At 41.4% G+C, this 27,926-nt stretch overlaps 2 protein-coding genes across 8 annotated transcripts; one reads left to right on the top strand and one right to left on the bottom strand.

Moving 5' to 3' along the window:
- Positions 1-255: 255 nt before the first annotated feature.
- idi1 (isopentenyl-diphosphate delta isomerase 1) lies at positions 256-6,440 on the bottom strand. Of its 3 annotated transcripts, none has more exons than XM_026179161.2 (7): positions 6,387-6,440; positions 4,300-4,454; positions 3,447-3,619; positions 3,271-3,363; positions 3,022-3,152; positions 2,813-2,917; positions 256-1,028 (listed from the first exon to the last, which is right to left on the bottom strand). In XM_026179161.2, exons 1-7 carry the CDS (start codon positions 6,399-6,401, stop codon positions 816-818), a joined length of 885 nt encoding a protein of 294 aa, XP_026034946.1. In that variant the 5' UTR covers positions 6,402-6,440; the 3' UTR covers positions 256-815. The 3 variants fall into 3 exon arrangements, with proteins under 3 accessions (XP_026034946.1, XP_026034947.1, XP_026034948.1); XM_026179162.2 differs by having other exon boundaries at positions 6,282-6,406; XM_026179163.2 differs by having other exon boundaries at positions 6,325-6,406.
- LOC113028744 (WD repeat-containing protein 37) lies at positions 6,104-27,926 on the top strand. Of its 5 annotated transcripts, none has more exons than XM_080305929.1 (15): positions 6,104-6,219; positions 7,403-7,669; positions 9,588-9,684; positions 9,780-9,875; positions 12,137-12,201; positions 12,544-12,609; positions 15,658-15,796; positions 16,263-16,334; positions 16,622-16,666; positions 16,845-16,921; positions 17,043-17,277; positions 18,713-18,854; positions 25,049-25,183; positions 27,262-27,376; positions 27,491-27,926. In XM_080305929.1, exons 2-15 carry the CDS (start codon positions 7,517-7,519, stop codon positions 27,620-27,622), a joined length of 1,569 nt encoding a protein of 522 aa, XP_080162055.1. In that variant the 5' UTR covers positions 6,104-6,219; positions 7,403-7,516; the 3' UTR covers positions 27,623-27,926. The 5 variants fall into 5 exon arrangements, with proteins under 5 accessions (XP_080162055.1, XP_026034950.2, XP_080162056.1 ...); XM_080305930.1 differs by lacking the exon at positions 6,104-6,219 and adding an exon at positions 6,641-6,781; XM_080305928.1 differs by lacking the exon at positions 6,104-6,219 and adding an exon at positions 6,652-6,793.

Below are 27,926 nucleotides of genomic sequence, written 5' to 3'. Positions count from 1 at the left end.
TCATTTTGTGAGTTACATCCCCCCCGTGAGGCAAAGAAACGATAAAGCAAAGTATACTTAAGGGCAGACCTCCCATGATATTGCCAAATCACCACCATATAATCTCTCCCTTGGCCTCTCAGTTGAGGTCTGGTTTCAAAAAGCTCGACTTGATATAAGATGTACAACTTACCGAAATTATTACCACAAAAATCAAGGTATTATTCAGCTAGTAGTGAATCAATTGAATCTAAAATTCAAAAATAAATGCTCGTGCAAAGTTCACACAAATACTTTATTGTGTAAAAGTGTACAAAGATACAGCTTGTTCACTGATGTCACTGTCAACAATGCAGAGTGATAGCAGTTGTGACTTAGAGATACTAATCCCCTCAGGCTAACGACCTATAATCAGGCACTTCACATTATTATATAAAAATAGGTTGCTGCCTTTGTGGAGCTGTTCTTATTTAGTGTCACATTTCCTGCTAACATCACCTTCTGCTCAGGCTGTGAACCCAGCTCATCCGAACTATTGCCTGAAAGATGACACGTGAGCACTACAGCAAACGTCTGATCTACAGTGAAGATGGATGCATCTCAGTGCTACAAACCTACATAAATCACCTTATAGATCACATGACTAAGACATTCTTTACTTTGCGTTACAGTGCTGAAGCTCTACACCTTCTCCAAAGTAGCTAGTGGAAACCTCACATCTTGAGTGGAGGTTTATTTTCAGTTCTCCAGCAGCTCAGCCGACTGTATTTTTATGTCAGTTCTGCATAAATCAAAGAGCTTGAAATGCTGGAAGAGGAGCCGGATCCTGGATAGAATTACATGCGGTGGATTTTGTGGTGATCCATGAACTGTTTGAGGTTCTGCAGGTTGTCCCACCACGTGAAGAGGAAGGTCTCTGCAATGAGACTGAACCAGGGCGTGATCTCCAGTTCTTTGCGCTTGGCCTTCTCCAACATCTCCTTCAGCTCCTCTTTGCTCACATAACAGTGGCTTTTGATCTCATTGGGGTCTGGATTCAAGTCCACGTCCTGTGGAGAGGCATAAGAAAGTCATGCATCAAAGACAATCCTAATAGACAAAAGGCAGACTCGCAGACAAATGAAATCCAGATACACGTTACATCAAGATAAATGAAAACAGCTGTCTGTAGAGTTAATTTGCTCAGGAGTAATCATGTTTTTTGCTCCATTCCTGCTTCCTCTAAGCCGGTACTCTCTCATATTGTCTGCACCTTGTAAACATGAGGCCTCTGTGCTCATACCCAGAGCTGTATGCCTTTGAGACCACATTAGGGACGCTCTCTATATGATACAGAGTCATGAGCCATTACTTGCACATACGCTGACCTCATTATAGGAAAAACTGGACATGTTTAATGTGGGCTGTCACAGTTTGCATGCTTAACTTTAAATCATCATGGAATTGTATCTGTAGAACACCTTAAAATTTAAGGTGATAATATTCAGTTGTATGATTGTGGTCAGTGACTCACTGAGCTAACATGCACCTAATATATGCGCATTTTAATTTTTGCATGCCAGTCACAAACACACACATTAGAGCAGTTTCACCTGAGGCAGGTCCACCTCACATCAGTGTCCTGCAGAGTGACCACAAGTTAGTTTGAAGAGCTTAATGATTACATCCTGTGTACATGAAGCATATTCCTAAATGAAGCTATTCTTTTAAATCCACAGAACTCATGTACTCAGAGGTAAACTCAGGCCAAGGGTTGTTATTTACACGGGTGAAATGAAGCTGTCACATCAAGCCTGCACACTGTGTAAGGTAGATTTAGCCTTTCAGGTTAAAACAAAAATCACTGAGTACAGTGGATATAAAAGTGTACACATCCCTGTTAAAATGCCAGGTTTTTATGATGTTAAAAAAAAAAAACAAGACCACAAAAAGTTATTTCAACTCTTTTCCCACCATTAACATGAACTTTGACCTCTGCACAATTCATCTGAAAACCAAACAGATCTGTTGTGGGCAAAAATATGAATAATTAAAAACGTACAATAAGGGAGGCTGCCAAGATACCTACAGCAATACTGAAGGATGTGCAGGTATATTTGGCATGTACTGGTTGTGTGCTACATATGACAACATCCTGTATGTTGTCACATGTGTGGACTATGGGGCAGGGTTTCAAGACGGAAGCCTTCTCTGACAAAGAAAGACATCCAAGCCCAGGCACAATTTGCAAAAAAAATGCTAAAGTCTCTCAAAAGCATGTTACCATCCCCATGGTGAGCCATGGTGGTGGCGGTATCATGCTTTGAAGTTGATTTTTATCAGCTGGAGCTTTAGTCGAGGTGGAGGGAATTATGAACACCAGTCGCTTTTGGCTCAAAACCTTCAGTCATCTGCTTGAAAGCTGAAGATGAAGAGGAATTTCACCTCCAATGACCCCAAGCATATATCCAGATCAAGATAGGAAATATTTTCTTTTAGTGAAAGTTTTGCACAGGAGATGACCTCACAATCTGACAGCTGGAGCACTTTTACAAGGAAGAGTGGGCAAATGTATCCAAGTCAAGATGTGCCATGCTGATGGATTTTTACCCAAAAAGGGTAAATGCTGTAATTAAATAAAAAGTTGCTTCAACAAAGTTCTAGTTTAAATGTGTGCATGCTTATGCAAGCAGCCTATTGTCCATTTTTTGTCTTTTAGATTTTTCCCATAACAGATTTGAATGTTTTTCAACTGAACTATGCAGGTTGTAACACAAGGGAAAAGCTTTGAGGGTCATGCACACCATTTATATCCACTGCATACATTTGTATCTAACAGATACTACAGCACTACCTTCTGCACAAAAAGGATGTAGTCAATCTCATGTTCTCCCCAAACCCCATCGGACTGGGCCTTGTAATGGATTCTTGTTAGGTATGTCATTTCATCTGGAGTCACCTGAGGAGAAACAGGAAAGCGGAGATCACACACAAGCGAAGATTTGCCACAATCCTTAGTAATCCTCTTCCAGTGTGGGTAGAAGTCGGAACTGAAACACACACCTGCTCCATGGGAATACCCAGCTCTGCGCCGAGTCTCCTCTGAGCAGCTCTCCTCACCCCCAACGCATCCTTCTCCTCCAGCTCACTGTCTGTGTGTAGAGGATGACTACAGCATGTGTTTGTGAAGCAGCCTGCGCAAAAAACACACACAGAGACACAGAGGATTGTTAAAACCTATAAATACTGCTTAGCCTCGATAAAGCAGCCTCTGAGGGGACCGCAGGAGAATTTAAAAGTAGTGAGACTGACCTGGAAAAGTGATTTTGGCGTCAGACCTCTGCTGTAAAAGCAGCTTCTCCTCGCTGTTGAAAATAAAGACGCTGAAGGCTCTGTGCAGCAAACCTGTTGGCAAGAACAAACAACATGCATAGAACTGAGTGATGCAGAACAATACCTGTGTGGATACTAATGTGGAAGACAGGCACCTTTGTCGATGTTGGAGTTGAGGTGGCAGTTTTTCTTAGTGTCCGCTCCGATCTTGAGGTCGTTCTCGTCGATGAGGATGCACATCTCGGACAGAAGCTGCACCTGCTTCTCATCCAGGTGATCGGTGGTTACTTCGGGCATTCTGGCTGCAGACTGCAGGTGTCTGACTTCACTGCAGCGCACAGGGTAGCAAACAGTTCATGATTCACCAATTTATCAGTGTTGGCTTTTAAATGGCACTTTTCATTTGAATGACAGGCTTCACCGTTGTATTTTTTTCTGTAGTTTTACAGTAGATGAAAAAATGATTATTGTGAGGTGCTTCTGAAAGCTCTAGAAAGTGGACCTTGCGTTTTATTCCAAGTTTAGGATTCAATATTCACACTCAAGGAATATTGTATAGCAATAACACTGAAAATCCAAAATCAAGAGACTCCGTGAAATGATCAAGAAACCCTCTTTGAAACACATGAAACGTTGGTATCTTGCTAGTTCTGTATAGCTTTTATATTAAGACAAAAGTTTACTAAATACACCTGCTACAACATATAAAGCATGCCGTACTGGCGACAATATACTGAGGATTTGAGCCACGACCATAACAGTGTGTTCTTTAACCCTTATGTAAAGCTATGTCAAGTGCAAGACTTTGTTTTAGACAGAATTTGGCCTGAGTTTTGTTGGTAGCTGTGATAACCCGGAGCATACAAACAAACGCGCTGCGGCACTCAGCTATCAATAGCCCAAAAAACAGCGTTACTTCCTGTTTACGGCTAATAAGCTTAACCGTTAGCTGGCTTTTAAACTCAGTATTTTGGGCCTGTTTCAGAAACCTACGTCCTTCCATCTTACCTGGATATCGCTCTGCCGCAGGTAGTAACAGCTGCGCACGCAGGTCTGGATCGCCGCAAAGCTCCTGTGGTGGCACAAGGTGCGTTTGATTTCAGCACAGCGGCTCCCTCCCTGGATAGCATCCGGAGGACCGCCCACACAGCCCGCGCCATGGCCTGAGAGAAACAGAAAACCAATCACGGGGACCGGGGGTGTGGCTGTCGGTAAAAAAACGGCCAGGATCGCAGTGGGTCGGGATCGGAAGGTTAAATCACGCTTCTTGACAAGGTTATTCTGCCAGATTACCACCACTCTATAATTCAGATATATTTAATTTACAATGACACAAGAGAGAGAGAGAGCTCGGCTGTTCAAACACTCGATTTTTTTTAGCATTAAGGTTCCTGTTTTAGATCAAGTGCAGTTCATGTTACATCCATATAGGAAAGCCATAGAACTTAATACAGGGTGCAGGCTCGCTTATCAAGCCCACTATGTCCCTTCAACTGAATTCTACTGATCTGTTTTGACTGTAAGTTACACTAATTCATACAATTCGGTAGTGAAACTCTCAAACACCTATATTTCCGGCAAGTTAATGCAGTTCAAGCTCCATTAATCATTCACATGACTGCTTCTGCAACAATCACGGTAACCAGGAGGACACTGAGCCGATACGGTCAGATTTTGGGAAGCATCTTTCATGTCTCTTTGAAACCAGTACAAGGTGATTCACCAGGTATACAGCTAGCTTTAAAGCATGGCTCTACTCAACAATGGCAAAACAAATAAAATGAAAATGTGATGAGGCTATTGTGCTAGTGATCCACTTCACCCAGGAAAATGCCTCTCTTGTTTTGCCTCTGCAATCTAACAGAGACATTTTTGCACTTTTATAACTGTGGCTACACCTCTCCATAAGTGTACTATGCATATATGCTTATAAATATGCAGACAGCCATCTACAGTCTGGCCCTGCATTTATAATGGCACTGCATCATATTACATATATTTAATTTAGTGAGGAGGACATATTTCGATGATGCAACTTTGATAAAAAAAAATACAAATAAATAAATAAATTAAATTAAAAAAAAAAAAAATAAAATAAAAAAAAAAAATAAAATATATATATATATATATATATATATATATATACATATACACATATACATATATACATACATATATACATATACACATATACATACATATATACATATACACATATACATACATATATACATATACATACATATATATATACACACATATATATATATATATATACATATATATATACATACACATATATATATACATACATATACATACATATACATATATACATATATACATATATATCTATATATATATATATATATATATATATATATATATATATATATATATATATATATATATATATATATATATATATATTAGGAACATTGTATAGGAGTTTACGCAAACACAAGTATGATTGCGTTATATTAATCAAGTGTAGTTATGTATTAATAAAACATTAAAGCTACTTATTTTAAATTTTCATCGTCAAAACCTTCCTTACCTATTTACCAAAGCTATCTAGAGAAGGTGAAGAAAGAAGGGCAATACCAAGTTGTACCACAAGATGGTGCAATGAATCCATCTAACATTTATTCTACCTGGTAACTCATATTTTTAATAGTGGCCACACAAAATAAAAGGAATAAGGGAGCAAACAAGAAGTGAAGTACAAATCCAAATCCAAACACTCCAAGTTAAAATGCAATTGCATAAAACAACTTTAAGGTCTAAGCTGAAAATGGTAACGACTCTCAACAGCTCCGTTCCCGTAGACTCTGCTTCATGTTTTCCTCCAAGCCCCGACTGTCAACACGCCATCGGACCACTGCACAGCACATCTGCGCCACCCAGGCTTCTGTCAACTGAACATAAGTATGCACCGGCTGTTGTATATACACGCTACGGAGAAAGCGACAAAGCATTCAATTACTCACGAAAGCTGTACTTTCTTTACGGTTTGCAAATCACGTCTTTTACCGTGTTTCAACGGTGTTTTAGGGCGCAGTCTGTCGGAACGACTAGCGCTTCCAGTTACTAACCTCACGGTTTTTCATTCGTTGTCCTCCCAGCCGCCTGACAGCTCATTGGCTAACAAAGTGCAAACACGGTCTACGTTACACGGAAGTAGAGTGCACAAATAATATACGTCATGTGTCAAAATTTTCTAATAAAAATCTGATACTTTTTGTAATAAAAGTATAATTTATCACCCATTTTCCAAACTAATGAGTCACAGCCTTGTCAAAAAATGCAAACTTGTTAGCGTACACGAGCTCGTGCGACGTTAGAGATGATATAACCCGTCGTGTCCTTTAGCTGCTGTGCGCTGTTTGGTCTAAGATGCCGCGAGGAAGCTGATATGTGGCAGTTAGCTCGTGCTAGCGTTTAGCTCTAGTAATTTCTCGGGCTGCTTGGCGTGTATAGATTCAGTCAGGTAATGACAGTGGTGAGTGTCGTCTTGTTTCGTGTACCTGTATATCAAAATGATGTCAAATTACCTTTTAATTTTTCATAGGTAGTTAATAGACGTACTGTTTTATGAATCGACGCGTTCAGGCGTTTTTACCGTTTCCAGTCTCAGTTTCACTTATATATAACGAGCGAGCTAATATTTATTACACATCATTGCCTGCCCTATAAAATTTCTGTTGGCTTATATTTATTACCCGTTGTCCTCTGGCTTACTATCATACTGCGCTATAATAACGGAAGCAGCGGACATACAGCGCTGCAGAACTTCAATAACATCCTGTAATTAATGTGGCAATATCTGCTGGCAAAGAAATGTACGATTTAGAAGATGATCGGGTCTTTCAGGCTTTACTGGCTGTCTATTGTAAATTCAGGCGACACCATTTACCTCGGGACTCTTTATTAATTGGACAAAAGGTCTAAATGCACTTTCTATATCTATTATTTCCCTGTGTAAAAGAATAACGTGAACACATAGTTAAATTGTTGGGATTTTTGAATGGATTTAGAATTTAGGTTGTTTTACCTTAAAGAATTCATGTAATGGGGCTAAACCTGCATTTTCCTTTCTTTTCACTGACAGACAGGTGGCGATAACTGAAAGCCTGAACCAGCCAACCAGAAAGTCCAGCCAGTGTTTACCTGTTTCTCAGGTAGGGTGTGAACAGGGGGCAGGGCCACCCACGAGGTAGGAGGGATGCCTGTGGAGGGCGGAAGCAGCAGCGGCTCTGCTTCAGCTGCCCGTCACCCCAAGCAGAAGCGCAAGGCTCACAGTTTGTCTATCAGGCGCACCAACAGCACAGAGGAGAGGCCGGGAGGCATCCAAAGAGGAGACATGCTGGATGGACAGGTGAGGGGGAAATACACAAAGACATGGATCCATGGGTTTTCTCATTTACACACAAGCAAATCGACAACAGCAGACAAGCAATCTATGTTAACTTGAAGTTTTGAAGACAGCGTAATAACATATGTTAGGTGTAAAACACACAGAGTTTCACTTTAAAACACAGAGCAGGCTGTTCTCGCATAAGTAGCATTTTTATTGTTAGGCTGTTTTGGTGCGAGGCTGGTTCTTTCATTCACAAGAGTACAGTATGAGCCGGTTAAGCAGCATTTCTTTTATTTTGTACTTGCAACATCAACAACGCCACGCTTTCACGTGTTTATGAGTTTCTTCCTTGTTGTGAAACAGTAGCTGCAGTTTCTTGGGCAGATATTTCTTAGTCAAAAAGTTAATGCTGTCTCTGTCCTCTGTGGGTTTAGACTTTGGTTACTCATTTCTTTGTTTTAAAACAAAGTACTCGCCTGTGTCTCTGGTATCAAGTTGGTTATTAACTTTCTCCAAACACGGTTCTCTAAATTAGTTCTACAATTGATTTATTTCTTCCAGAAAAGGGAAGAGTGGGAACCTGTTCACGAGCAGCCATTTCCTGGTGCAGACCAGTTGCTTCTTCCCTTCTGAGATAATAAAAACTGTTTCTGTTTGATCAAGAATATCTTGGTTGTTAACTTTTGGGAGTTGGCTTTACAGCGACCTTATTGAAAGTCATCTCCCAGATAAGACCAACAGATGGTTTGTGAGTGTTTCACATTGTATTGACAGGTTTCTCGTATCGGGGGAGATGATAGACAACGTGTAGGGTTAAAATGAAAAACACGTTGGATGACCTACTTATCAGTCGCTCTCAAAAATGGGATGGTTGAATTTGTCAGTTTGCCAGACCATGGAAATCCTTTGCCTTTTACTTTCTGCGCTTTGTCAGCCACTAAAACTAGAGCTCAGCTTGCACTCGCCTGTTGTCTCATCAAGTTTTAATATGGGCCGCTTGTTCAGGTCTGATTAGTCTTTTCAACAGTCCTTTTTTGTTTATTGCCAAGACTGGCTGGCGCTGTGGATGTACCTCCTCTATTCCCTGCAGCACTGGCTACACATACACAGACAGTTTTATGGACCCATATTTTACACAGAACAGATATTCTTCCTCACTTTTAACGCTGCCGGCTTTGGCCTGAGCAAGCTGCAGGTTTAAGTGCCACTACTAAAGCAGCTTTAAATTCACAAGGCCTGCCTGTTACTTCTTAAATGACCTTTATTTATTTGTTTGGGCTTTTTTTTGATAAAGTGTGTGAACGTGGTGATGACAGAATGGTCATGCGGCTAACGTCATTGTGCCAAGCGGTTGGTTTTTTTAACACGTGCCTCAGCTGAAGGGTGACAAGTGAAGTGTTTGGTATCGTTGTCTTTTGGACGGCTGAAGGACTGAGCAGCAGCGCTCAGGGAGCTGTGAGACGCAGCCTTCTGAATCTAGTGTTTTCATGGCAGCTTTTATGTGTCTTCACATGCTAGTCTGGTGGAGATTGGCGGTCAGCTGGTAACTGGGTACATCTAGGACTGCACCATGGAGGTAAGTTAGTAGAGGCTGGTTGGACACTCCTGTTGTGTAGTTATTTGTTTTTAGCTTGTGCGAACTCTTGGCCACAGTTTGAGCTACAGAGCTACAAGTTCATCTGCTGCCCGATTAAATCGCGTAAACACGTGTGTTCAGTTAAACGTTTTACCTTTAAGAGTCACAAACTTCACTTCCGACTGTAATAACAGAACATGTTGTTGTTATACAGTTCTGCATTTTTGGCATAGCATTATGCTACATTATGTTACGCCACACTTGAGGAGGATGTGGAGCGAATTCCTGCTCTACATTCCTGACCTTGAAGAGTGCCGTGTGTATGACCTTACTGTGTGGTTCTGTTTTCTGTCTGTCCAGGACTCCAAGCTGCCTCTCGCTTTGCGGAGCAATCTTCTTGACCTGTTTGGTCAGATTGAACGGGAGTTTGAGAATCTCTACATAGAAAACCTTGAATGTGAGTAACTGACAGTGTACGCATCAGTGCTCATTTACTGAGTGGACGTTTTCAGTGTTTAAATACTGACACGTCATGGCTGTCTTACGTTGCAGTACGTCGGGAAATTGAATCACTGAATGAGCGGCTGACTGGAGATGGACAGGCTGTTGAGGGAGGAGACCCCACCAAGGGAGCCTTGAAAACAAAAGGTCCGTAATTTCCAACACAAATCTATTTAAGTCTGTAATTTACACTGAGTACAGTTAATAGAAGTCTTTGGAAATTGAAATGGAAAATATTGATTGTGTTTAAAGTGGATATCTCATCCCATGGTGGCTGAAGTAATCTCCCTGGGAGCTGATAAACATAAAGATTTAAATTGGCATGTTACTTATGTGTCATCTTTGTGACAGACTGTCGTAAAACAGCTGTACACATATGAGCAGTTGTTTTTATTTTTACCTTTAGGAAGCCAAACTGTGTTTGTTCTTTGAGTTACTGTGGTTTAGTCACGATGCAGATAGATAAATGGTGACTTGTAGGGCGTTTGTAAATGATTAAACTGCTGATTAAAACTCGAGGAAGTTGTTGATCACAGTCCACACAGTGTTATTGCCACAGGCTGAAGACAGAGGAGTCGCCAGCATCACAAAGGCGGTGAATTTCGCCGGCTGAGTGGCACCGTAACACCCACAAAGGGGTGTGGGACTTTTCAGTAAACTGATTTCTCCTGCATTGATCTGAGAGATATTACAAACAGTGGCATTCCCACTCTGTCTCTAGCCAGCTTTTCGTGTTCTGCATCACATCCATGTCATGACATTTCTCAAAAAGTATCACAAAAAACATTTTGGACCCAAACTACCAGGAGTCCAGGAACATAAATTGAAGGGAAATGTGCCCCCAAATCACTCAAACATACGATAGCATTCGAAAAGAAGAGAAGTACAAAGATACAAGCAACTAAATGTTTACAAAATTATAGATAATACCAAAATAACTTTAAAATATTCAAGATAAAATAGCGAAGGACACGGATATTTTCTACCTTTAAAAAAATGCTGTAATGAATAAGAATTAAAGTGAAGGTTAATGAAAGCAACAAAGTTTAATTTGAGATGTTTTATCGGCTCTCTCAGACAGGCAGACTCTACCTGCACAGCCTAAAAAGACAATTTATCATTTCTTTTCTTTTTTTTAAAACTTCTTTTTATGGCAGATGTTTGTACCAGCTGTGTTTGTTTATGTTGTGTCTATATGCTGACCAGGCTGCTATATGGCATGGCTACACATTTGCATGAGCCACCTGTTTTTTCTTTGTACAGGGTGAGTGAACATTTTCTAGGAGCTAATGTTTACTTGGATTTTACTATTTGGGCATCCAGCAGCCTCCATAAGGTGAAAATACTCTCCAGTAACCCTCTGCCTGGCTGTGTATCCCTGTTTTTAGTAAATGTGTTTTCAATGCCAACAGTTGCCTCGATTTTCACTGCAGCATCCATAGTTTTCATTTGACTTCAGAGCTTGAGGCACATGCCCACCTGGAGGCCAAAAACAGTATGGCGGCCCTTTGAAAGTCTATAAGTTTAACTTATCGAAAATACCAGAAGGTTCCTGTGCTATCAGATGCACTAATAAGCTTTAACTAACCCTGCCTTACAGGCCAAACGTACCAGTCCCTGTTTCTTCTCAGCAGCCCCGGCTGTCAGTGGTGTCTCAGTTAAACTGTTGGAACAATTTACCTGACATTAGATGTATGACAAATGTGACAAATTCATGTTATTGGAACTTTTCTGACCCTACACTGTAAATTTCCACAAGACATGAGATTGGAATACATATGAAAATACATGTAGCTGTAAGCTTCTAACCTGGCAGCAGTGCAAGGTGAGAAAACCCCCCAAACACTTTAGTCCTGCAGTACTACTGAGTGTCCACTATCGGCTGTCATGATGGAGTAACGTTTTGTAATCGTTTTTGGCCACCAGGTTAGCAAGTTAGCAAGTGACTGAAATCTTTGAATCACTATAAGATGCCATATAAAAATTGTACAAACAATGATGACACGTTCTGTAAACTGGTCGATGTTCATTACTGCTTGGGGTGAGACACTCACATAGGTCAGACTTATGTAAACCCTCTGTTATGACACCTAATATCCTTAAAGCCAGCCTGGATTTCTAAAATAAGCTCAGTTTAACTGGTGATCACACTTTGTGAAGCTGAGCTCTCGACAGTATTTTCACAGCTCCGTCCTTGCTGGACACGGGGACATTTACACTGCATAAATGTTCAGTGTAGATAGTATAACTAGAAACGCTCAACAAGGCTTTGTATTGTCAAGGTGTGTGCTATTTTAAAATCTTGACACTTTACGAGGCCGTTACTGCAGCAGTGAATAAAAGCAAGCAAGAGTTCTGTCACTGGGTAATGAATTTCATTCATTGTTCTTTGTGTCTCTGTCACACAGCCAGCCACAGCACCAGTCAACTGTCACAGAAGCTGAAGACGACCTACAAAGCCTCTACCAGCAAGGTACCTGGCACAAGCCACGTTAGCCCGTTCAATAGAGCTCGTAAGACGTGTCATGTGTGTAAATATTTGAGCTTTTGGGATTCAGGCCTGTGTGAAGTAACTGACTGTGGAAAGCCCCTGTAATGCTGAGTGAGAGGAAGGAAGAATCTTCCTCTGAGGAGATCATAATCTGTTTAAAAAATGTGGGTAAACAAATAATTCACTGATATGATTGAAGATTTTAATCACAGGGGTAAAAGAAATCGTGTGTTCACTACAGCATTTACCACAAAATGTCATCTCCCATGACTTTGTCCTTTGTAATCTCTTGACTCTCTGACACAGTGCTTGTACACTTTCCAGGGCAAATTAGGTGGACCTCGCAACTTCAGTGTGGCAACATGGGAGTTGTGGGGCGGAGATTCATGGGTAACTTCCTGAATGCTCTGTTTGCCACTAAGCATCATGGGGGAGGCGGTGGTGGCTTGAATGTCTCTTTAACTGCAGTCTGAACTTGACTCCTTCTCTGCTCTGCACTCATACTCAAGTCATTTGGGCAAAGCTGCATTTGTTAGATGTACAAAGTGTTACTTTATATTTTATTTGTTTATCCTTTTTTGTATCGCCTTTCATTACTTTGGCGATTCTTTGAGTCACTTTTCATCAGCTATTTCAAACACCGTGTCAGTTGGCTACACTTACCTTCTTGCTAGATGAGAAGATCAAAAGCAGTCCCAATTTTGGGGGGAGCTGACGTTAGTAGCTGGATAGCTTAGCTAAGCACAAAGACTAGGCCTAAAGACTTCTAATGAGGAAGCAACATTGTATTGCCCGAAAGGTAACATAATACATCTATCAACAATGATTTCTGTGGAACTTTTGTGCTAGTAATTTCAAGTTTCTGCTGGTCGCCTTAAAAAAATAGTCCGGCACACGATCCCTGCCTTCATAAAGTTTTGTTGTTTTTACAGTTAAGTTTTTGCACAGTTCAAACAATTGATATAAAAGATTTTGTCTGCACATTATGCCTTGTTTTGACTGAGCCAGCTAGCTGTTTTTCCTGTTTTCAGATTTTATGTTATCCACAGTTAACTGGCAACTTGACCAGTGATTAGTGTTTTGTGTTTTTTTTTTTTGTTTGTTTTTTTTTGGGGGGGGGGGGGGGTGTTGTTTATTTGTTTTTTTGTTTTGATCAGTGTTCCCCCGCATTGGCTTATTTTGGACAGGTCTGCTTTCAGCTTCTTTTTGTTGTCTTTCCCATACAGATGTTGTTAGTAATGATTACTATTATTCTGCCTTTTGAAATTAACAGATAGTTTTTGTAAAACTATTTCAGATTTTGAAAAAAAATAACATCAGGCTTTTCATTAATCTGAAAAATTGCTGCCTTTTGTCTTATAAAGCTAGATGAAGTGTTTCCTCTCTAATTGGTAGAAACCTGTATCTGTACTTGCCATCAGGTTACAGATGAAACATCAGCAGGACAGCTGATGCCCTCGAGCTAGCATCCCTGCCACTAGCAGTATAGCTTCTAGCATCTTTACATCTGGTTAAAACGTTCAGGGCTGATCTCTGTCTGATCGAAATCTGTTGTAATGAAAAAACTACCATATTCTATCTTCACTTCACCTACTTTGCTCTGCTCCTCTCCACATTCATGCACACACAGTGAGAGCAGAGGAGAGGAAACTGGTGTGAGCTAAACATTACACGAGTGCAGATAAAATTAGTAAAATAGAAAAATACCTAAAATAAATATTTATCTTTTTTCCATTTCTATATTTACAGTAATAGGAGAATCATTTTTCTCTTTTTTTGTGTTCTAAGTAAAATGCTGTTCTGCTTTTTTTAATGCAGAGAAAAACCTTGAATATAGCCACAGTGAAAAGAGCATTGAGGGAATCAAGAAAAGGCTTCTTTAATTAACCCCATGACAGAAGTAGCAGCTATGTACAATACCACTAACCTCTCAGCTGGCTAAGAAACATGACCAAAAACTAATTTTGGAAAGATGGAGGGGACTTGAAACTAATGATCCTGACTAACTATAGCTTCAGTGTTGTACGGGGTTGACATTGACTGGGCTATTCACTCATCTTGTCTGCTATTTTGCTCTAACAACAGGAGGTGTATAGTAAGGTTGCATCAGAGCGCAAGGTGAATATAAACACTCTGGACAGAATAAGAGTTTATATTAACACAGTCTGGCACTCATGAACCAAATACTTTGCTGCTGCTGCATCTAATGTCTAGCAATGTTGTTAGCTTGTTGCTGTGGTCAGCTGTCTGCAGCAGCATGTAAAGTACTGGCTGTGACAGCTCTGTGACAAGTGAAACTGCACTTTAGTTTGTTTATCTGGTAGCCTGCAGTGACGGGTCCATGTGCAGTCAGACCACTAGTTATTTTTAGAGGTTGCACCGGTCGTTTACAAGGACAATCACAATCTGTCCTCTCGATAATTTGATACTCTAGTGACATGCAGTGTGGCGCAATCTGAAATCACAAATATGGCAAACATAAAAGTGTCGCAGTGTACAAACACACTTGGGGTCTGTATCACAAAGCCAGTTTAAATTATTCTGATAAGCTGACATTTAACAATGAAAACGTATAACTTTAAATAGAGGAACACAGTATAGAGATATTCAAATAACTTCCCGATAATATAACTAATGTGATTAGACAAACAGAATTACCACAAAGTGAAGTCTTTTTAATGTGTTTGGCATTTTCAACATGAGCGGTTATAAACTGATAAACATTAAAAACAGTTAAAAGTTAAGGAAGGCTCGACCTGCCAATGCAGAGGGTGACCAGCACAGGTAGTCTGTGCTGAAAAATAAAACAGGTACGCTTGCTTTTGTAATTAACTGAATTCATAAACAGCATGCACAATTAATATTCCATTGTAATTGGTTATCGAACTTCAGTTTGTAGTAAAACCTTTTTTATCTCTGACATAATTATCACCAAAAGTAAAAACGACTTATTATTCTTATTGCTCATCTCTTTAATGAAAACCTTTGCCGTCATTATGATCATGTGGGAGAAATGTCAGGCTGGCTTTGTTCCCATGTCCTTAAGTTAAATTGCTTTGGAGCCATTTAGCTGTACAGTTAGGATTAATGACACCTCAAAGAGACTTAACCTATTTCCTAAGAAGACGCCTTTCCAGGTGACCTTGTTTTGTGATACACACCCTTGATCTAATCTGGCAAGCAACACATTAGCTTTTACTGTGTTTGACAACGAGTAACAGTTAACTGGCAATACCTGTATGTAGCCAGGTGTTGGCTAGGAGTTATATCAGTATTTACGGAGCCTAAATGAAGCTGTGCAGTAAGACAGGAGAACTACAAGTTAAACTCTACATATTCTTATATTTTGTAATCAGTGTAATTACATTTACATTTTTTAATAATTTAACTGAGTTCTGTTAAACCGTTATACTTTTCTCTCCCTCACACTCGCTTCAGATCGTGTCCAGTTTCAAAGCCACCACCGGCTCCCGGGCTTTGTGCCAGCTGCTCAAGGAGTATGTGGGCCATCGCGATGGGATCTGGGACCTCAGTGTCACCCGAACTCAGCCAGTGGTGCTGGGCACTGCCTCTGCAGGTAGAAAAAAAAAGTCCCTTCACAGACTATATAAATCAATCATGATAGCTTTGTTGTACACACAGGCAGCATGTGGCACCCTAGTTTTAAATAAGAATAAATAGCAAAGACTAAAGGTGCTGCAAGCAATATTTGCATCATTATATCTTTGTCAAATTAATTGTGATGCCTCGGTGCAATTAGCAGAAAATGAGAACATACTTAAGATGATTGATTACATCTGGTGATGCAGCGCAAGTAGTGTTTTAGTATCAATATTTATCCAAACCAGTCCTTCAGAAACAACATGTTGGCCTCGTTTTATCTTTAAGGAAGCTCGTTAAACAATCCAGAAATTTCTTACCACATCCACTCAGACTATACAGCCCATTACATAAAGGCAGGATCATACAGCGTGAAACCATTAGCTGCTTACTGTAAAAATGGAAATGGCTGCATGTTGTTTATACCTGCTCTCTCTTAACAGACCACTCAGCGCTGCTGTGGAGTATAGAGACGGGCAAATGTCTGCTGAGGTATGCTGGCCATGCAGGATCAGGTAATCACAGCCAAAAGCTTTATTTGTCTACAGACATTCACAAAGTCCATACACAAAAATTATTCTAAATCGTTTATATTTTTTCTAATAGAATGTTTTAATAGCCTGTCTGAGTGCTTATAACAATATTTAGTGTGACGTACAGCCTGTCGTGCGACATCTCTTGTTAATAAACACTGGCTCATGGCAGAAGCATTTCGAAGCGTATTCTTAGATGTAACACTGTCTGTCAACATTTGCTTACACGGCTTGTTAGATGACGTCTCTTCATTGTTCCCTTTGCACAGTCAACTCCATCAAATTCCACCCCACAGAGCAGATGGCACTCACAGGTAAGCATTTGAATGCATGTTTGACTTGTCAAGTCGACTACGTTAAATATAGCATCTGTTTCAACAGGTTTGTTCTCCTTGTCGTCGTTTCAACCGTTTTCTGCTGCATCTGTTGCCTCCAGCAGTCACTCGTGTGTAGATGTGAGCTGTGCTCTTTGTTGATTTGTACTTTCCACAGCCTCTGGGGACCAGACGGCTCACATCTGGCGGTACATGGTGCAGCTTCCAGCCCCACAGCCACCACCAGATGTCAGTGTGAGTAGCTTTGAACTTGTTCTCTTCCCAGTGTTTCTACAATAGGTCACTTTACTCTCAAATGAATCAAACCAAAACAAGACAGGAGCTCGACTGAGCTTTTGTTTTGCGTCTTTCACAGGCTCCGTGCGATGAAGACCAGGATTCTTCGGACAGAGAGGAAGGCGAGGTGGATGGCGAGGGCCCTTGTGAAGTGCCCACGGTCCGGGTTGCTACTGCAACACTCAAGAGCCACCAGGGCGTCGTAATAGCAGCTGATTGGTTAGTGGGAGGCCGACAAGTGGTGACAGCTTCCTGGGATCGTGCTGCCAACCTGTACGAGGTTGAGACTTCTGAACTGGTTCACACGCTCACTGGTATGTAATGGCAGAGGAGTCGTAAACAGAAGTCAGGGTTTTTGTTATTTTTCTTCCTCATTAGTGTACTTTGTATGACACTCTACAGTTTAACCAGACTGTTATTAAAGTTCAAATATGAAACTACAGACATTTTATCTTGAGGCATGCTCACTCATCCAGATAAGGAAATCCCAAACAAATGATTCTGTTCATCTGGACGTAGCGTTTCCAGTGGGAAAAACCACTCATCCAAGTGACTTCTTCAGTCTCAGCTGGCTGCAGGTTTTCCCAACCTTATAAACAGTACATTTGCACAATGACTGAAACTAGCACCACTGATGAACTATGGGCTGTGAGGTCAGTCATTAATGTGGAAAATTTCATAACCACTGATCAACAAGCACTGATCAATGACCATGAGTACCATTCACAGAGCGTTGGGGAGTGGCTGCAATCACAGCATTGTAGGATGGTAAAAGATGTACCCTTAGGCCCCCTCCTTGATTCAGAGATGGTCTTTCCCTTTTCCTTGACTCCTCGCTCGAACCAGCGTTCCTCCCTGTCCAGGATGTGTACATCCTCATCACTGAAAGAGTGTCCACTCGCCTATAGGTGTAAATAGACTGCAGAGTCCTGGCCTGACGAGGTAGCTCTTCTGTGTTGTTCCATCTGCTTAGCCAGAGGTTGTTTGGTTTCCCCGATGTATAAATTATGGCAATCCTCCTGGCACTTAACAGCGTACACTGTGTTACTCTGTTCTGATCCTTGGGGTTGACCTGTTTTTGGTGCAGCGTGTTTTGGGGTTTGAAAGCCACAGAGACAGGGTGTTTAGAGAAAATGTGTTTCAGCTGTTCCAGTGCTGCTGACACATACGGGATCACTACAGGTTTTTGCTCAGGCAGCAGTTGTCCTTTTCTCCTGGATCGGCTGGAGTGATAGAGCAGTGACAAAATGTTCTCATGATAGTCTTTCTGGTTTAGCAAAACCGTGCACCTACCCTTGTCTGCTGGACAGGTGATAATGTTGTCATCACTAAGCAATGTGAGTGCCTTCCTCTCCTCCATGCTGATGTTTGATGTTGGGTACAGGCATTATAAAATCCATGTAGTTTGTGGAGCTAGCTTGCTTCTTTCAGTGTTTCTCAAACTCTTTTTTAAAAGCTGCCAACTTACAACTTTTAAAAAGTCATTATTAATACTAAACGATCCAGGTTGAATTTTACTAAAAAGGTCAGTGCAATAGCACCAACAAGCTTTCTTCTTTTCCATGAAATCACATTCAGCCTCATATTTTTCACCTTCTTGTCCACGCTCCACCTACACTGGTTTAATCCAAAGAAAATCTGACGTGTAAAAATCACACGCTGTTGTTTTTGTTGTTTTTTTTTTTATGTTGAGATTACTTAAAAAGGTGTGATTTTATGCAACACAATGTGCTGTGTGTGTGTGTTCAGGCCATGACCAGGAGCTGACTCACTGCTGTACCCACCCAACCCAGCGGCTGGTGGTCACTTCATCCAGAGACACCACCTTCAGACTGTGGGACTTCAGAGACCCATCCATCCACTCTGTCAACGTCTTCCAGGGACACACTGAGTGAGTCTTTCTCTCTCACCCGCGCTCCTCCTTCCTGGTTCCCTGACAGATACTTAAATGTGGGTGCAGTCTTTAATTTGCCCACAGGGTGGTGCTGTAGCATCTCACCTCCATAAATCCCTCCAACATTTTCTTTTTCCTTTTACATTAATTTACAGACCCTGTTGCTCTAAGCCAAATCCTCCACTTGCCTCTCATTCATTACGGAGCACTTCTCCTCACTTCAACAGTTTGCTTCTCTTTCTCCTCTCTGCTCTTCGACTCTCGTTCTCCCTCCCTCTTCCCGTTCATTTATCTGTCCGTTTCTGCGTTAATCCCCCCACTCTGTGTAATTTGGCACTTCGCTCGCTGTTAACACTCAATTGCAGCCGCTCATTTCAAAACGATGACTGTCAGGCTTGTCTGTGGCTTTCAATGGCAGTGCTCTTTAAAAGGCACAAGAAGTGCAAGTGTGTGTGTGTGTGTGTGTGTGTGTGTGTGTGTGTGTGTGTGTGTGTGTGTGTGTGTGTGTGCCTACATGCGTGTGCCGGCTGGCTGGCAGCCTTTGATTGCAAGTGGGGGGATTATGGCAGAGCTCATTATGTACGACCCCAACATGTATAATTCCCGCAGATCCCACTCTAATTCTCTCCCATAGACAATTGCTGTAATGAGATTAAGCACCAGTGTTTCACAGTTAACAACAGCCCTCCTCCCCTCCTTTCCTTCCCTCCATCCTTATTTCCTTCACAAATGGCCACTTTCTTTGTGGCGCTGCATTTAAAGCAACAAGTAGACCTTCAGGCAGACATAATGATTCCCCAAACTTCTGCAGGCTCATTACAGGACTGCAAAAAGCCTAGTCTGTAATAGTATTTCTGCCACTTGACACACGCAGTGTAAATAAGAATGCAGCTGAGCTGTTTTTCAAGTTGCTGATTAATAGTTTAGTTTTGTAAATATGTATAAATGGAAGACGATGCCCATCTCAGAAGAACACAACTTTAAAGTCTTCAGATGTCATGTTTTCACTCATGTGGTGTGCATCAGTGAGTTGAAAACCCAACAATACTAATTTAGCTGAGATGTAAACAAGTAACACAATGTAGACTTCAAAGATGAATTAATTGGTTTAGTTTGTTAAATGCTTGCAAATCCATTCTCGGCCTTTTGCTCAGTAATTATTAAATATATTTAGTCCTGTTGTTTACTTTATAAAGAACACGGTGACACTGCTGCCAAGTGCCTGGAAACATAATAAGACACAGAATCTGATTAGATCTCAGTGTTGATATCTTGGTGATTTCGGTCCAACAAATATGCTAAAAAGTCCTAAATACTCGCTTTAATGGTTTGGAGGAGTAGTAAGCAGAAGAGGAGTTGAGACAGGCGTATTCTGTTTATCAACTCATGGCTTTTGCTGTATGTTTGGGCGAGTAGGAAAGCATAATGGACTGGACGCTGGAAAGAAGCTCATTGACTCTGTGTGTGTTTTTACAGTTTCCCCACTTTACTACTTGTGAGGTATCCTTGTTTTAACAGTGCCTTAGAGCACTAACAGGTTGCCATTCCTCCTACTAATTTCCCAGGATCTCCAACATGACATAATGGTGTGGCATAAATGGCATAATCTCCGCGTCCCTCCTGTGGAAACATCAGAGAGAGTAGAGTGTGAATAGTTTAATAGGCAGACGAGGTTGAGAGCTAGAGGGGAGACAGCCTCTCGTTTTCACCGTCTTCACTGGCAATTACAGCTAACGCTCCCTGACAGCGAACCTTGGCAGCTAAAAGTGCCGTGCGCCCCCTCTGTCCCGCCACCCCCGCCGTAATTGCAGTGTAATGACAACTGCGCGTGAGCTAACAAAACGACCGAGAGCAAACGAGAAATGACAGCGGACTTGCTCTACAGACGGACTGCCATGTCACGCTTGTCTCTGCTGCCGTCGACGGCTTTCGGTGACATCTGATTGCAGTTTTGGAGAAATGCAACTCTGTACGTATGTGTGCTCGTGTGTGTCTGCATGCAGATGTGACATCCTGTCTCTGGAGGAATACAACAGCACTTACCGGGTTCTCAGCGACTGTCAGATCTGCAGCATGGCAAAATAACAGAGTGCTCTTAAACCTCTTAGTCGTCGCTACCTGAATATTTTCATTAACATTTTAGGCTTATGCTCTCACCCACTCAACAGTGAGCACATGTTAAGGGTCTTTGAGATTTCCATACATTTAAATGCAGTCGCTTAGACCAAAGCCTCAGTGCCAGAACAGAAATCCAGTCCACTTAACAGTTTTACGTAAGAAAAATTAACATGCAGTTTGGTATCAATGTCAATAATACAAAGGAGTCTTACAAACTGTTATAATAAGTCTAGCCAGATCATTTTACACACTGCTTTCATGTGATATTTGCATTTATAATGCACAAAAAAATTTAACCCAGCAACACAAAGGCATTCAGAGTGCTGTTAAAAATGTCTTATATTTCGGGGAAGTATTTTCATTTGAAGATTGAGCCGAAGCTTCACGTGAAGACTAGCTGTAACTGTCCAAAGGGCTTTCTTTGTAGATGTTGAAGCTACAGGTGTGTCCTGGGCTGTGATGTCGCTTAAACGTATCACATGAGGCTGTCATAAAGTTTCTGTTTTGAAAAAGCACATCCCCAAGAAAACACTCACCGAGTGGCTGTGCACCAGCAGATTGTAGCTTTCTGCCTTCTCGAGATTCACTCTTTCACACGAGTGAGTGACAGCGAGATAAAACGATGTATTGTAGGGTCTTTACCTTATAATGGAACGCACCGTGAAGTGACTGTTGTTGTGATTTGTTGCTGTAGAAATCAAATTGAAATGATCTGTTTTCTTTGTGAGAACAAGTTTGAGTTTCAGATCATCACAGTTGGTCAAAAGTTGGAAGTTTTGCATTGTTCTCATTTTCTTCACATCTTATATGAGTCATGACACCTATTGTTCAGGAGAATACTGCAGCCTGTACTCGCACGCTCAGTGCTGGTGTAAATCCTGCCGAACCGTGAACGGCCATCTCTCGCTTCTTCTCCAGCACCTAAAGTCTCACAAAGAGTCTCGACCTTGGCTGTCAGAGACACTGCAAAGCATTAAGTACTACTGAACTCTCCCCTCCTTCCTCACACCCATTCTAAAAACCCTTTAACCTTAATCAACCTTTTAATCAATTATCTCGTCTGATTACACTCCCCTCACACCTCCCACCTAACACACCTCCTATCTTTCCTCTTCGCTATCTCTCCCTGCTCTCCGTTTATTCCCAGGTGGGTTGTACCCTGCAATGTCAGAAGGTGCCTGTAACGATAGAGCAGTTTCTTTGAGCCGCAACCTCCCTAATAGCACAAAGTTTAGTCCGCTAATTAGCCCTTAATGCCATGTCGATTTAAATTAAGCAGGAAGCCAGTTTTACCTAAAAAGATGGGATGTAGAACCCAAGATAGTGCTGTATGTGTGTAAAGGCAACACGAACCTTAATAAAGAACGAGGAAGCCTATTCAGGCTTTTGGTTTTACTTACCTCCATCAATCAGTAGGAACAAAAGAGAACGCAACTGATGTATCGTCATATTAAATGGATTCAAAATGCTAAAGATCTGTTAAATGTACGGATAGGCCTGACCTTAGTCCTAAAGAGGAATCATGCCTGGCTGAATATAGTGGGGGGTGGAGGAAGGGATGGGTGTATGCACTGCTGCCTCCAGTGTGCAAAACATTCCTGTCAACAGGATCAACTAAATAAAGTACTGCCTGAATTTGAGCACACATTTGTTTTTGTTAACAATATGACAAAAGAACATTTAAGTTTTCAAACACATGGAGATTTCCACTATAAAGTCAAATGTTAACGAGTTATCGCGGATCTATAGTAGAGCTGGGCGATATGAGATTTTTTCATATCACGATATGTTTTTTTCATTTCAGGCGATAACGATATCTATCACGATATAAGCCAAATAACTATATTTGTAAGATTTAAATGTGCCGTTGCTCACAAGTAAAATGTGAAATAATCAGCAGCTTGTTTTTATTTAAATATTTATTTCCCATAATAAGTTCAACAGGGTAGATGTACTTAAGGAACATGAGACTTTTTCAGATAAATAAAGGCAAATATTGCAAACTACACAAAAGGCAGCCGCTAAAGCGTTTAAGTTTCAAAATAGAACAAACGAAACAGACTAAATTGTCAATTCCACTTAGAAACAAAATATTAATTCTAAAAATAAATCTTAGCTTGTGTTACAGAAGAACAGACAAAACTGACTAACTTTTGTCAATATCAAATAAACTGAGAACTAAAAGGAAATTCTCAATCTCTCCTTGTTGTATAGCTTAGCTTTTCAAACAGTTTTAACAGTTACTTTAGTCTGACAAAAGCCGAATGACAAATTAGCGCTTCCAGTCAGAGACTGAGGCTACGTCCACACGTACACGGGTATTTTTGAAAACGGAGATTTTCAGTTTTCGTTTTAAAAAATAATCCCGTCCACACATAAAGGCAGAAATGAAGGAAAACGCTGCTATGAACATGCCAAAGCAGCAGGTGGCGCTAGATTCCTAACCGTGCAGAAATGTTGGCCAATCAGAAGTCTAGAAGCCTCGGTGGGAAAAAGTAAACAAAGCTGGGGCATAGAAGCAGAACCGAGTCGTATGTGTGGACGGACAGTAACTGTGTGTATATGTGAGCATTTAAACACTGCAGAGAGTAGAATTAACAGTATTGTAGAAATTCATTTCACCGAAACAATAACGTGGCGCAGTGTGACGCATGCACCAGTTTATTGTATTTCCAGACTTGCTTTCGGCACAATTTACAGTGCACGCTACTCTGTTTTTTGTCAGACTTGAAATAGCCGAAATACCTTCACACTACGGAACTTCTGTGGCTCTTCCGTTCGACAATCTCTCCGGCGTTGGAACCATCATCTGTTTTCTCTTCGGTCACGCTCGGTTGATTTTTCTAGTCAGCACACTCATTTCCTCCATTACGCGCTGGCTCCATTACCCGCTGGCTGCTTCCCAAACAAACACACGTGCGGCTTGGCACTTGTGCTGTACGTAACAAGTCACGCGACGTGACGCTGCGGCTGTGATTGGTTCGGCTCTGCGCTACTTAATTTGGATTGGCTGACCTTTTTTTTTTTTTTTGAGGACAAGAGCGGCGAAGTCTATCGCGATAGCTTAATTTCTCTATCGAGTAAAAGTTATATCGCGATACATATCGTTATCGTTCTATTGCCCTGCTCTAATCTATATATATATACTGTATTGGTGTGGCTCCGTTGTATTGGATAAAAAAACCATAACAATAAAACACTTGTGTATAGTTTAGGGGTGCCCAAGCATACATCGAAAGTGCTGCAAGTAATGGGTACTTGAGGTTACCTCAAAAGGCTCTGAGAGGACGCGGTAAACGGACTGGTTCTTATATAGTGCTCGTGCACTCTACTTGAGTACTCAAAGAGCTTTATACATTCATACAATCACTTTGCTCTACATTTCTAAGTGCTTCTGTCTAATGTTCATGCTCTGATGAATGCATCAGGAGCAACCGTGTATTACACTTGTATGTATTATGTTATATGTATAATGTTCCCAAACTTCGGAGCATGTGTTTCATCACATTTAATCGTAAACTGAGAGAAAGAAAATGTGACTAAATGCCAATGCATCGAGAGGAAATCATCGTTCACAGCATCCTGATGGCTCAAACACGTTTGCTGGTGTGAATGTTTTCAAGTCATTATTTATCTCTTCACTTTGTCCCGACTGCCGCATCTCTGTGACATCCTCTGTGCACGAGTGAGATCCTGCCAACTTCAAGTGGCAAAATGACACTTTGTAAGGTTTTAACAATGCAGAGTCGCATCATAAACGAAGAAGCACACAGTGTCAGCTTTACAGTGTTGTACCTGACACACCCTCTGTGGCTCCAAGTGTCTGCACATCACCGTGACGCATGTGTGCGGCTCGTGTCATCTTTTATGTATTAACAATAATAGCACTGCCCTGTGGGAGGGGGTGACTAATAACTTGTCACTCAGAAAACTTTCTTCTTTCCGTGACTGGTAGAGATGTGCAACTATGATCTCTGAAATAGAAAACCATGCTCATTACCACCTCCGTTTGCTGCTTGCATGCTTTCGTGCGTAACAAGTGTGTAACGCTGTCGTGTGTGTTTGTCTTGCAGCACGGTGACGTCTGCGGTGTTCACAGTGGGTGACAATGTGGTTTCAGGAAGTGATGACCGTACTGTCAAGGTGTGGGATCTGAAGAACATGAGGTCGCCTATAGCAACCATCCGCACTGACTCAGCTGTGAACAGGTAGGTGACAGGAGGAGAGAAACTGTAGCACGCGGTGCTGCACGTTACAAACTATGGTGTTAAATTGATATGTTGGCTGGTTGAGCGCTCTGTCAGTGGTTGTCAACACTATAAATTAATTTAAAGTCGTAGATTGCTTTGAGGTTTATTTATTCAATATAAAGTATAAATTGAATTAAAATTTTACAAGTAATTAACTTAGGCTGATGTAGTTAAAGTCAGCATTTTGGGCATCAAATTTTCTTTGTGTATTATACTTTTCTTTATACTTTATGCTTAACAAATGTATTAGAAAACCACCCGCTGTACGGTTTATGCAACCGCTGCTCTAAATTAGAAGTGATGGTAACTACCAATACTTGTAATTACCAGCATGCGCAAGCTCTTTAGTCAAAATGATATTTTTAATGCTAAAATGTAATTACTGTTGTTATCCATGAAATTTGAAATTCACTGGGTTTCTTTTTTTAAAGCTGAAAAAAATAATATAGCGCACTGTTATTTTTGATTAAATGTCAAATCACAGTTATTCACTTGCATTCCTGAATAGGAAAAAAAAATTTTAGTTATTGAATGTTCTTGAGTGAGGTCGCAGATGCAAGTGATGGAAATTAGTTTGATTCAAAGGGTGGCTGGGCTCTCCCTTACAGATCATTTGAGAAGGACTTATAGTAGAGGTGCTGCTCCTCCACATCGAATAGCGCCAGTTGAGGTGGTTTAAGCAGGATGGTTCCAGATGCATCCTTGGCACGTTGTTTCGGGCATGTCCTGCTGGTAGGAGACCTCTGGTCTGAGGGAATTCTGAACTTCCCTGCTTAGACCGCTGTGACCTGAACCTGGATAAGCGGCAGAATGGATAGATGGATGAATGTTGCACTTAATTAATTTTGGACTTCTCAGAGGAGTCCAGTGTTAGGTTTATATTGTTGGATTGTCATTTATGCTTAGAAATATATACTCATATATGCTTAGAGTTATATAATTGATTGCATATTGATTGGATGTCTGATCCTTAGCAGTCTGCAAAGACTGTGTGCCTTCCAGAGGGTTCTGGCATACTTTTTTTTTTTTTTTTTTTTTAAATACTTGTGTTTTCTATTAGTGACTGGGGATCTAAAACAGTGTTTCCCAACCTTTTGGAGCCACGGCACATATTTCACATTAGAAAAATCACACCGCACACGACCAAACAAAAATGTCACAAAAAGCATATTGATCATTTTTCCCCACGCACCAGATATAGTGGAATTGGCTCGGTTTGTCCCCAGTGTACCTTTTTGTGCTTTCTTCTACTCATGCTTTTCTCCAGGAACCAGGTCAGACTGACTACTTTTTCGTTTCAAATAACTATCTATTGCAGTGGTTCTTAACCTTGTTGGAGGTACTGAACCCCACCAGTTTCATACGCGCATTCACTGAACCCCTCTTTAGTGAAAAATAAAATAGGATTTCTTTCAAATTCAAGACATACATATGTTTTTTACTGGTGCACAAAATGAGGCGTGCATATCACGGCGGAGGCTCTGCCGAACCCCTGAGACCGACTCACCAAACCCCTGGGGTTCGATCAAACCCAGGAACCACTGATCTATTGCTATTATGCGCTGTGTCGTCTCACAGCATGACTATTTTCTAATTGTTTTTCTTCATCTTCATCTTCTTCAGCAGGTAGTTGTAGTGCCCTCTAGTGGAAGAGAATGTAATTGTTAGAGTGCTAATCAGGTGGAACCCGATAATCTTCCGTGCTGCAGGACAGTGGTGGGGAAACACTGGTCTAATAAACTTGTTAAGCATTGTATGTACTGTTAAGGCAGTTAGATGTTCGTATTAACATGGTTATTGTTCCTTATCTTCATCTTCCTTTAAAGTGCACCACACCACCATTTACCAGACAAGATTGTAAGTGTCATCATTGTGCTGCAAACAGAAAGTGAAAATGTGCTTCAGACGTGGCTAGATTTAAATTCTATTCTTTCAGTAAATCACTGACATAGAGTCGGTCCAGTCAATCAGGAGAACTCGGGTCAGCAGATAAACTCTGGCTCCAGTTTAAAGTGCGACTACATCTGATCTTTCAGGATCAGCGTCTCTGCCAACCAGAAGATCATTGCTCTGCCACACGACAATCGACAAGTACGCCTGTTTGACATGAGCGGGGTGAGGCTGGCCAGACTTCCACGCAGCAACAGAATGGTAAGAGCAGAATAACCTGGACGGGAAGGCGGTTGTTAGCATCAGTTACCATAAACTAAAACGTGTGTGTGTGTGTGTGTGTGTGTGTGTGTGTGTGTGTGTGTGTGTGTGCAGGGTCACAGGCGAATGGTGTGCTGCACGGCGTGGAATGAAGAAAACCAGTCGTGCAACCTGTTCACGTGCGGCTTCGACCGGCAGGCTATCGGCTGGAACATCAACATCCCCGCCCTGCTGCAAGAGAAGTGATCAGAGTCCCTCCGTGTATAGACGGCGCAGCACACGTCTGCACTGTAACCCGCGGCCTCGCACACGCGTGTTTCCTCTGTCGAGCAGTTTGGTTGTCATGTGCTTCGCAGCTTTCCAGCAGTGAGCTCCAAGTTCAGACAGTAATTGCTCCTCAGTTACTCTCACATAAAAGCCTTTTCATGTCATCTGAACACGCGTGTACGAGGCCACACAGCCGACCTTCTGCGTCTGACCCTTCACTTATTTAGCATGGATCGTGAATTGTGACAAGGCTCGTCCGATCTGTCCGCCCCCAGCCTCCTCT

The sequence above is a fragment of the Astatotilapia calliptera genome, chromosome 9 (assembly GCF_964374335.1).
Source record: "Astatotilapia calliptera chromosome 9, fAstCal68.1, whole genome shotgun sequence".
Taxonomy (NCBI): domain Eukaryota; kingdom Metazoa; phylum Chordata; class Actinopteri; order Cichliformes; family Cichlidae; genus Astatotilapia; species Astatotilapia calliptera.
Note: the sequence above shows the minus strand (reverse complement) of the source record. Positions and strands in the feature narration are given on the sequence as shown.

What these genes read in the sequence shown, in the direction of transcription:
- idi1 (XM_026179161.2), bottom strand. An exon ending in CAACTCCAACATCGACAAAG is followed by an intron (nt 3,364 to 3,446) that starts GTGCCTGTCTTC and finishes TCTTGCCAACAG; the next exon opens with GTTTGCTGCACAGAGCCTTC. An exon ending in CGCCAAAATCACTTTTCCAG is followed by an intron (nt 3,153 to 3,270) that starts GTCAGTCTCACT and finishes TTTTTTGCGCAG; the next exon opens with GCTGCTTCACAAACACATGC.
- LOC113028744 (XM_080305929.1), top strand. Translation starts at nt 7,517, where the DNA reads ATGCCTGTGGAGGGCGGAAGCAGCAGCGGCTCTGCTTCAGCTGCCCGT. An exon ending in TGTGGGGCGGAGATTCATGG is followed by an intron (nt 12,610 to 15,657) that starts GTAACTTCCTGA and finishes CACTCGCTTCAG; the next exon opens with ATCGTGTCCAGTTTCAAAGC. An exon ending in GCTGGGCACTGCCTCTGCAG is followed by an intron (nt 15,797 to 16,262) that starts GTAGAAAAAAAA and finishes CTCTCTTAACAG; the next exon opens with ACCACTCAGCGCTGCTGTGG.